At 36.9% G+C, this 11,314-nt stretch overlaps 1 protein-coding gene across 2 annotated transcripts in view; it reads left to right on the top strand.

The window, feature by feature from the left end:
* BDP1 (B double prime 1, subunit of RNA polymerase III transcription initiation factor IIIB) overlaps positions 1-11,314 on the top strand; it is an 86,218-nt gene that overhangs the window by 44,216 nt on the left and 30,688 nt on the right. For both annotated transcript variants that reach the window (XM_010853572.1, XM_010853571.1), the window contains exons 22-26: positions 2,006-2,142; positions 5,633-5,834; positions 6,095-6,282; positions 7,095-7,476; positions 8,101-8,226. In XM_010853572.1, coding sequence (XP_010851874.1) covers positions 2,006-2,142; positions 5,633-5,834; positions 6,095-6,282; positions 7,095-7,476; positions 8,101-8,226 — 1,035 coding nt within the window. The remainder of the gene's footprint in view (positions 1-2,005; positions 2,143-5,632; positions 5,835-6,094; positions 6,283-7,094; positions 7,477-8,100; positions 8,227-11,314) is intronic.

Below are 11,314 nucleotides of genomic sequence, written 5' to 3'. Positions count from 1 at the left end.
TGGACCACTTTCTAACACCATACACAAAAATAAACTCAAAATGGATTAAAGATCTAAACGTAAGACCAGAAACTATAAAACTCCTAGAGGAGAACATAGGCAAAACACTCTCCGACATACATCACAGCAGGATCCTCTATGACCCACCTCCCAGAATATTGGAAATAAAAGCAAAAATAAACAAATGGGACCTAATTAACCTTAAAAGCTTCTGCACATCAAAGGAAACTATTAGCAAGGTGAAAAGACAGCCTTCAGAATGGGAGAAAATAATAGCAAATGAAGCAACTGACAAACAACTAATCTCAAAAATATACAAGCAACTCCTACAGCTCAACTCCAGAAAAATAAACGACCCAATCAAAAAATGGGCCAAAGAACTAAATAGACATTTCTCCAAAGAAGACATACAGATGGCTAACAAACACATGAAAAGATGCTCAACATCACTCATTATCAGAGAAATGCAAATCAAAACCACTATGAGGTACCATTTCACACCAGTCAGAATGGCTGCGATCCAAAAGTCTACAAATAGTAAATGCTGGAGAGGGTGTGGAGAAAAGGGAACCCTCTTACACTGTTGGTGGGAATGCAAACTAGTACAGCCACTATGGAGAACAGTGTGGAGATTCCTTAAAAAACTGGAAATAGAACTGCCTTATGATCCAGCAACCCCACTGCTGGGCATACACACTGAGGAAACCAGAAGGGAAAGAGACACATGTACCCCAATGTTCATCGCAGCACTGTTTATAATAGCCAGGACATGGAAGCAACCTAGATGTCCATCAGCAGATGAATGGATAAGAAAGCTGTGGTACATATACACAATGGAGTATTACTCAGCCATTAAAAAGAATACATTTGAATCAGTTCTAATGAGGTGGATGAAACTGGAGCCTATTATACAGAGTGAAGTAAGCCAGAAGGAAAAACACCAATACAGTATACTAACGCATATATATGGAATTTAGAAAGATGGTAACAGTAACCCTGTGTACGAGACAGCAAAAGAGACACTGATGTATAGAACAGTCTTATGGACTCTGTGGGAGAGGGAGAGGGTGGGAAGATTTGGGAGAATGGCATTGAAACATGTAAAATATCATGTATGAAACGAGATGCCAGTCCAGGTTCGATGCATGATACTGGATGCTTGGGGCTGGTGCACTGGGACGACCCAGAGGGAGGGTATGGGGAGGGAGGAGGGAGGAGGGTTCAGGATGGGGAACACATGTATACCTGTGGTGGATTCATTTTGATATTTGGCAAAACTAATACAATTATGTAAAGTTTAAAAAAAAAAATGTTCAATCAATACAAAATAATACAATAATTACCCCAAAGTCTCACCACTCTGAGGCAAGCACTGAAAACCTTTTGATATGCATGTGTGTGTGCATACTTACATAAATTTATATAATAAAATCATTGTATGCATATTATTTTGTGACTTACTGTTTTTCGCTTGTTATACTAAGTGGTTTTCTATGTCATGAAATAGGAAGTTAAATAATTTTTAACTGCTGGGTAACATTCTGCTATTTTGAATGACAATTTAATCAATCTCTTATTAATGGAGCTTTTGATATTAGAAAGAAATCTTAAGCAGTTTAATGCCCCATTTCAACAGATCTTGTTTTTCTGTTCTTTTTTTCTCTACTAAGGGAAAATCTACATTTAAAATAAAGTGAATGTAATCCTTATTTGCTCCCTCCCCTAATTAAAACCAAATGTATTGAACTCTTTGGGAAGGAGAGTCACAGTAGTTGATTATTGTAGTTTTTAAAGCATTACACGAATGTATTACTGCAATAATTGAAAATTTCTCTGAATTGGCAGTTTTGTTTTGGGCAGCAAAACATGAACATTGCATACACAAGTTTGAGATTTCATTTTAAAAACCTAAATACCTTTCTTAATGATGGAAATATTTTAGGAAGTATGTTCTGTTGCTTAAAAAAAAAACCCCAAAACAACTAATATAGTTTTGTCATTTCAGCCGAATTCTCAAATTGCAACCGAAACTGAAGTTGTATCCTCTGAAGTGTCAGAAGGCAGAGTGTCTGAAAACCAGAGCCACGTTCTTTTAGAAAACCTTCATATTAACAAGGTAGATGTTTTAGGTGAAAAGATGAGGTGAGTTTGCTTTTAATTAGAAAATCGTAAAACCTTTCAAAGGTAAAGGTTGGATATTTGAATAATTGGTTTTATGTAATTTCACATTTCATAAGTTTTATGAAAGAAAAATAATCAAGGAATTAGAATATTTTAAATCTGCTTCTTGGGACTTCCCTGGTGGTGCAGTGGTTAAGACTCCTCCTGCCCAGGCAGGGACACAGGTTCGATCCCTGGTTCTGGATCCACATGCTGCGGGGCAGCTAAGTCTGTGCACCACAAGGACCAAGCCTGCGCTCTAAAGCCCACATGCCCTGGAGCCCGTGTTCCCCAACAAGAGAAGCCACTGCAGTGAGAAGCCTGTGCAGTGTAACTAGAGAGTAGCCCCTGCTCACTGCAACTAGAGAAAGCCCATGTGCAGCAGTGAAGACCCAGCACAGCCAAAAATAAATAAATAAAAAATTTAAAAATCTGCTTCTTCGAATACCGTAAGAATTACGTGACTGGTGTTCTCTTAGTTTATAACTTAGCTGAGAAGTTTGGCAATCATCCTCATTTTTAAAGTAAACTTTTATGGGAGAGGTTCTTAAGTTCTTTGCATCTTTAGAAATTTACAACCTACTGATAAAATTCATAAATAGGAAGTGCTGTAAAATACTTCCTATGTGCTGTCCTTGAAGTTGTGTCCCATGCCAAATGATAAGAATGTTGTGTTTTAAATGGAACACTAGATGGTTGAAGATATTTTAGCACTAGTCTTTTTATTTATCACTGCAATCTACTTCATTATTGATACAGGAGCCCCTGGTGGCTCAGACGGTAAAGAATCTGCCTGCAGTGCGGGAGACCTGGGTTCGATCCCTGGGTTGGGAAGATCCCCTGGAGAAGGAAATGGCAACCCACTCCAGTATTCTTGCCTGGAAAATCCCATGGACAGAGGAGCCTGGCAAGCTAAAGTCCATGGCGTCGCAGAGTTGGACGCAACTGAGCAACTTCACTTTCACTTTCTTTTATTACTGATGATGTTAAATTAGGATTTGTTAGTTTCTTCTTTTTTAATATGTAAGGAAAATTTTTAAATCTTCCCTTTCCAGATATGGTTCATGGTCCATCTAATTTTAGTTTATTACACTATTTTTGTAACTAGGTCATGTTTTAGTGAATATTTATTAGTTTTCCTCCAGAATGTCTTCAGCACTTGCAGATTGACATTTGAACATTCTAGCTTTAATTATATGGAATTAACTTGATTTTTGGGAAATGAAAAAGAGATGGTGCTGTATCATTTTTTCACTCTCTGTGAAGCTGTAAGAGTAGGATTTGGGCATGATGTCATCTGTTTGAACAAGTTATGTTATTGATTTAGCTTAACTTTATACAGTCTACTTTCATTAAGGCATACTTCTTACATGAAGCACTTACTGTTTTAGTATGAATTTCTGTCATTTCTTTTGTTTCCCTTTATGTGTGTGTATGTGTGTCTTGAAAAGCCTTTTTATATTTGTTTTTCTTTTAAGACTAAGTCTTTAATTTAAATTAGCAAGTGATAAGAGAATGCTTCATTGCAAGAGTCCCCTTGGAGAAAAGCCCTAAATGAAGTGCAGGAGCAAGTCAAGGGATTTGTGGGGAAAGAGGGAACAGCAGTTGAGAAGTACTTCAGGCAAAATCATGTCTGACATGTTTGAGGGCCAGCAAAGGGGGCCAAAGTGAAACGGGACGAGAAAAGAGGAGCAGTTACATGAAAGGTAAAGACTGAGCGGGAGAAGCACAGGTTATGTGGGGCCACTGTCAGGATTTTGAGTTTTACTCTAAATGAGCCTTTAAAGACTAGTGACCTTTGAGTTCAGCCTTTCCTAATACCTCATTTATGACTGACTGTAATTTATAATAGACCAGAGGATTTAAATGGCTTGCTCAAAGTAACATTGGCAAGTTAGTTTTTAAACTTAATGTTTTTAGAATTTATGACTTTTAGACTAGCAGATTCCTTTTTACACTCAGCCTTCATATTTTTTAATGAGCTAGATCAAACTTTCAAATGTGGATATGGAAATCCCTTCCTCACCCACCCTTTAGTTTGTTTGTTTAGTGTTGGCTGCGCTGGGTCTTTGTTGTTGCTGAGAAGGCTTTCTCTGGTTGTGACGAGTGGGGGTCACTCTTCACTGCGGTGCTTGGGCTTCTCACTGCGGTGACTTCTCTTGCTGCAGAGCACAGGTTTTAGGCTCGCAGGCCTCAATAGCTGTGGTGCATGGGCTTAGTTGCTCTTCAGCATGTGGAATCTTCCCAGACCAGGGATTGAACCCAAGTTCCATGCATTGGCAAGTGAGTTCCTATCCACTGTACCGCCAGGGAAGTTCCCCACCCTCCTTTCCAGCTTTTAGCTTTACCATTACTGATACTTTCTTCAAAGTATATATTCAGTCTAGTTTTAAAGTTAGCATATTCTTATGTCCAGCAGTTTTTTTACCTCTTTTAACCCCAGTAGCAGATTGAGCTTATATATATATTTAATAATCAAATACCTTTGTAGAATCACATTTGACTGTAAGTTACTTATACTTGAATATATCATGTTTTCCCAAATACCTACACTGGTAATGCCTACACTGGAATGTATTAGCTAGCATCATAACCTTGTTAGAACATCTTATGAAGTTCCTTGGTGTTTCACTACTGGATGAACTTAGCAGGATTGGAACATTTAGAAATGTAACTACTTTGTTTTCTAGGTAATTTATTAGAAATATTACTTAAGATTAGTCTTTAATGCAGCTCTTTCAGAGGACTCACGATCGATACTTACATATCCAGTTTTTCTTTATCCAGATGGTATTAGTTTTAAACTTCTTAATTCACATGGTTGCCAGTTATTAAATATTTCACAGGAAACTTTAGGATAGCTGTTTGTGTTGCCTTGGGATCTATGGCTACTGTATTGAATGTTAAAACCTTGTCTTTCTCTGACTTGGCAGATACATATGGGTTTATTTTGATTTTTATGACATTGCTGTCAATAAACCCTTTTCTATGAGTTGACAGGCATGTGGTGGGAGAACAGACTCTAGCTTTCAAATCTGCTTTTGAACTAGAAGAATCAAGGTTGTTGGGACCAGTGTATATTTGTTCATGCTTCAGAGCCCAGTTGAGGGATTTGTTTTAAAGTGTCATTATGAAATCCATCTTCAATTACTGGCATTTTTGTTTTGTATCTAGTTATTTCTCTGAAAATTAAAGTAACATGAAGCCACACTCCAGAATCAATGAATGAAAGCTAAAAAAGATTGAATATTAATATATTAATGTGAAACTATTCTTCAAGCTAAGTGGAAGTTCTAAAAGCTTTTAATGTTCTTCATATCAGCACATGAGGTTTCATTTTATATGTTTAGTTTTATAGCCTATTTATGTCCTTCGAACATAGAATTGGTTTGTACCCAGAATTGTTTAACTGCACTTGCATCAACAGGAATTCTGATTTTGGTTCTTCAACATGATTTGTATTTCATTCTAGACATGGACATGAAACGTATGTTCCTAGTCCACCGCAAATGATAAGAAGACAGTTCCAAAGGGCTACGCCAGACTTGGGAAGAGCACAAAGTAAGAAAGAAGCATCAGACATAGAAGAAGACAGAGCAGATCAGAGGAAGGCAGGGAAGCCAGAAGACAGTTTGTCGCAGCATGAAGATTCTGACAGCCAGCTTCTTCAAAAAGTAAGTTTGAAAAAAAAATTTTTTTATTAGTGGGCTCTGTTGTATCTATGTTATGAAAGAGAACATTTAAAAAAATAATTTTGCTTTTTGTATTATAACTATTTTCATGAAAGCTGATTGACTCCTAATATTTTGATAGTTTAGAAACCAATCAGTTGCGTATACGTATGTAAGCGCAGCGCTTTAAACCAAACTACCAAACCAAATTACCATACAGATTGTTTCCATGATAATATCAGCTGTTTATTCTTAAATTTAAGGGAAAACCTGAGTTTCTGACATCTCTGGAGGTTTCAGCAAGAAAAGATTCTGTAGGTTCCAAGGAGACTGAATTGGCAAAAAAAGATGATCGATCAGAAGTTGAACCATCTGGAAGTGTTGGGGAGAAGACTGGAGAGGATAATTCTGTGTGTGCAGTTGTTGAAAAGCAGTGTGTCAGTAAACCAAGGTAAAGTTTTATTTAACAAGTGCTTTCAGAATAGTAAATACAAAAATATTCCTTATGGATGTCCTACTCTAATTTATTGATAAGAGTAAAAAGATTTGTTAACAGAAGTGTGGGTTGTTTTTTACTGACAGGTCTGTTTCTTTCCCACTTTTGATTTTTATTTACTCAAATTTACTTTTTAAAAATAATCTCTGAAAGATTTTTCTTTCCTACATTTAAAATTTCTGGGTATTGAGTATATTAGGCATGAGCAGGAACCTGACTAAAGAGTAGTGTGTATTGCCTAAATAACTAGGATGCTAATTTGAATGGAGTCACAAACACAAGTGAAGGGTATCCTTTTCCCATAGTTTTCAAGGAGAGTGGAAGGGAGCCTGAGTTCTAAAAAAACATTGCTTTATTGGATTTCCATCTTTTTTATTTTAACCTAATCTGTTTACCTAGTAAGATAAACCATATGACTTTTTGATCTCTTATTTTGTATTTATTGGCCCAATGTTCTTTATCCTTTTTTCTTCTAATAATTTCCAGTCTTGTATTTCATCATCGCTTAAACAACAAGGGGAAAAATGGCTCACAATTAAAAACTTACTGTGAAAAATTTGTAGGTAGATAACTAAGATTTAACTCTTGAGTGAGAAACTAGTAACTGTAAATTCCTCTCATTCTCTTCACAGCATGTGTTGACAGAATGGGTGGTGAGCATTTTATATTAATGGCTTGAATTGAGATTTCACTTTAAAAGTTGAGATTTCATTATAATCATCCTTGTGCACGTAATGACTATGTTGCTATTTTGATTAAACATCCAGCTCCCCTCAATTGTTAAAAGAACCAGATAACTCTAAAATTGCTCTGGATCGAAGAAGAGCGCTCTCTTCTGCCTCTGAGCGTGAGATAGATCGTAGTAGAAGGAGAGTACGTCGAAAGGTTAAACCCAGCGTCCCCAAAGGGCGTGGCTCAAAACGAAGCCGGACTAAGACTTCTAAGAAGGAGCCCAGAGCTTCCAGGTCTGTGCTGGTGACTCTTCGAGCTTCCCAGGAAGAAGACGAAGATGATGGTGAAGACTTTGACTATGAAGAAGAAAGCTATCATCTTGCTCCTGAAGAAGTAAACAAGGCTCCAGTGTTTGTACCTATTGGTCTCAGATCTCCCGAACCCGTTCCTGTTCAGATTGAGGAAACTATGGAAGAGGTAGTTTGACTTTGGAATCCTTGGAAGTTTATCTTACTTGTTTTTTGCTTTTGGTGGATCATTATCTCTTCTCTTAGCGATATTAGAATCTGAGGATTACTAGTGTAATTTGTTTGGGGCCTAAATTAGTAGAAATAGACTTGTGTGACCCCCTGTGTTTGCTCAGCCCCTGCAGCTCAGGCCCAGCTCAAGGTAGTGAGTATAACAGCACTAAGACAAATTAATTTCACTTGCAGGCAGGGACCAGCTTGTCTTACTGAGCTATGTATTCTTGTACCTATAGCCTTCTCGTTTTTAGGAAGCATTTCATAAATGTTGACAGACTGATGAGAGAAATTGTGGGAAAGTAGGGACAAGTTGGGGATCATGGAAAGTAAAATGCTGGTTACTAAGAAAACTAGCTCTGGATGTTTTGCTTACCGTTTGTCAGAACCACAGACCCTTCAAAACCCTTAAATGTTTCATTTTTGCCAAGATGATGTCAATCAATAAGAATTACTGTATTGTAGGTTTTTAAATTGTGTATGAATGTGAATTATCTCTTCAGTTTAATATTTTATGATTCGTTTTGTTTTCCTGTGATGGTATGCCAAAATGAAATAATGAAACTTTTCATGTTGGCAGCTTGTAATCCCCACGAATGTCACAGATGAAGGATGCATAACTGTTGTTGAACATCAGCTTTCATCAAACATAGATGTGATTCCTCAAGAAATGAGACAAGAAGAAAATTTGAATACATTATCAGTTGTAAGCATCCGTTTTATTATGTTTTACCTCTAATTCTTTACTTTCAAAAGACTCAGTTTATTTTGAAAGCTGTAGGTTTATAGTTAGTTCCTAACTTGTATGATTGGCATTATTATTTCTAGGAGCTGAAAGTGTAAATGGTAGAAACTAGTGAATAATTTATAGATTTTATATTTGACTTGAAAAGTATAGATTTTTGTGTACAGGAATAGCTCTTAATGTTAAAATTCTGATGCATTAAATATAAACTAAATTTCAGTTATCTAAAACATACTTAGTTGCCTTTTGCTTGGCGCACTCTTGCTCACTTGCTTGGTATTTAACTTGTTTTTGTAAATGAAATCTTATAACTTTTAAAAAAAACAGCTTTATTAAGATACAGTTCACACACCATTCAGTTCATCCATTTGAAGTATACATTTCATTGGTCTTTAGATATCGGCATAGTTGATTTTAGAACATTTTTGTCACCTCAAAAAGAAGTCTTGTGCTCATTGATAGTTGCTCCTCATTTCCTTCCAGCCTTCCCCAGACCTAGGTGACCAGTGACCTATTTTTGTCTCTATAGATTTCTCATTCTGGACGTAAACACACAGTATGGTCTTTATTCATTCATCTCTTCATGGACGTATAGATTGTTTCCATCTTTTGGCCATTATAAATAATGCTGCTATGACCATTCGCATCCAAGTTTCTGTATGGACATATTTTTCATTTCTCTTCGGTACATTCATGGAAATCTAATTGCTGTATTATATGGTAACTTTGTTTAATCATTTGAGAAACTAGCAGACTGTTTTCCAAAGTTCCTGCATCATTTTATATTCCCATCAGTAATGTATGAGAATTCCAGTTTCTTCACATCCTGACTTTTTTATTTTACTTTTTGGATCTAACTGTCCTAGTAGGTGTGAAATGATACCTATCATTATGGTTTTAATTTGTATTCCCTAATGATTAATGATGTTGAGCATCTTTTCATGTGCTTTTATTGGCCATTTTTATATCTTCTTTGGAGAAAATGTCTGTTTGGAGTCTTTGCCTATTTAAAATTTATTTTGGTCCATTTGTTTTTTTTTTTTTTTTGAGTTGTAAGAATTTTTTTATATTCTTGATACAAGTTCCTAATTGTATATGTGGTTCTCAGATGTTTTACCTCATTCTGTGGGTTGTTTTTTATTTTCTTGACAGTTTTTTAGAGTACTTGGAGTTCCATTTATCTATTTTTGTTGTTGTTGTTGCTCATGCTTTCACTGTCATATCTAAGACTCCTTTCCCAAAGCTAAGGTCTTAAAGATTTACTCCCGTTTTACATTTAAGTCTTTAATCCATTTTGACTTATTTTTCTTTTTTTGGCCATGCCATGTGGCTTGCGGGATCTTAGTTCCTTGACCAGAGCTTGAATGCGGGTGCCCAGCAGTGGAAGCACCAAGTACTAACCACTGAATTGCCAGGGAGTTTTCCTCATTTTGAGTTAATTTTTATATGGTGTGAGATTAGAGTCCCAGTTCATTGTTTTGCGTATGACTGTCTAATGGTTGCATCATTTCTTTGAAAAAACTGTTCTTTCCCCGTTGAAGTTTTTTTATTTTTGTCAAAAATTAGTTGGCTGCAGATACGTGGACTCTTAATTCTATTCCATGGACTTGTCTGCCTTAATGCTGGAGAGGCTCTATTGTTTTTTGTTGCTCTGTAATAAGTTTGGAAATTTAAAATAGGATGACTTATACTTTTTTTCTGTTTTTAGGATTGTTTTGGCTATTGTGGTTCTGTTGGAATTCATATGAATTTTAAAATCAACTTATCAGTTTCCATAAACATGTCAGTTGAGATTCTGATTGTGATTACATTGAATTTGTAGATCAGTTGGAGGAACAGGTATTGCCTTCATAACAATGTTGAGTCTTTCAGTCAATGGACATGGAATATATTCCCATTTACTTAGCTCTTCTTTGATTTTTTTTGACAGTGCTTTGTAATTTTCAGAGTATGAGCTTTGCGCTTCCTTCATTTGCAAGTATATTTTTATTTTTCATGCTATCATGAATGAAATTGTTTTCTTTAATTTCAAATTTGGCTTGTTTATTACAAATTTATAGGACTGCATTTGATTTTTGTATATTGATCTTGTATCCTGCAACTTTGCTGGACTCATTTATTCTAACACTTTTTCAGTGGAGTCCTTAGGATTTTCTACATACAAGATCATGGCATATATGAATAGAGGTAGTTTTACTTCTGCCTTTCTGTATTACTTTTGTAGGGCTACTGTAACAAAGTACCATGATCTGAGTGGCTTATTCTGTCATAGTTCTGGCGGCTAGAATTCCAAAAGCAAGGTGCCGCTGGTGATGGCAGTTGCTGGCAGTCCATGCCATTCCTTGGCTTGTGGCAACACAGTCCAGCCCTGCCGCCCTGGCCCATGATGTTGCTCTCCCTGTATGTGTGTCTGCTTTTCTTATGGGGACAGCAGTCTGACTGGATTAGGGCTAACCCTAACCCACTATAACGTCATCTTCACTTGATTATATGTAGAAGACCCTGTTTCAAAATAAGGTCACATTCGCAGTACTGGGGGTTAAGACTTCAGCATGTCTTTCTGGGGGATATAATTCAATTTATCACACATTCCAGTCTGGATGTCTTATTTCTTTTCTCGCTTTAATTACCATGTCTAGAATTCCAGTACAGTCTGAATATAGGAAGGGAAAAGCATCCAGTCTTTCACCATTAAGTTTGATGTTCAGGTCAGTTCAGTCGCTCAGTTGTGTACGACTCTTTGCAATCCCATGAATCGCAGCACTCTGCGCCTCCCTGTCCATCACCAACTCCCGGAGTTCACTCAAACTCACGTCCATCGAGTCAGTGATGCCATCCAGCCATCTCATCCTCTGTCATCCCCTTTTCCTCTTGCCCCCAATCCCTCCCAGCATCAGAGTCTTTTCCAGTGAGTCAACTCTTCGCATGAGGTGGCCAAAGTATTGGAGTTTCAGCTTTAGCATCATTCCTTCCAAAGAACACCCATGGCTGATCTCCTTCAGAATGGACTGGTTGGATCTCCTTGCAGTCCAAGGGACTCTCAAGAGTC

The sequence above is a fragment of the Bison bison genome, unplaced genomic scaffold (genome assembly GCF_000754665.1).
Source record: "Bison bison bison isolate TAMUID 2011002044 unplaced genomic scaffold, Bison_UMD1.0 scf7180017864329, whole genome shotgun sequence".
Taxonomy (NCBI): Eukaryota; Metazoa; Chordata; class Mammalia; order Artiodactyla; family Bovidae; genus Bison; species Bison bison.
This window is presented reverse-complemented; position numbering and strand designations above follow the sequence as displayed.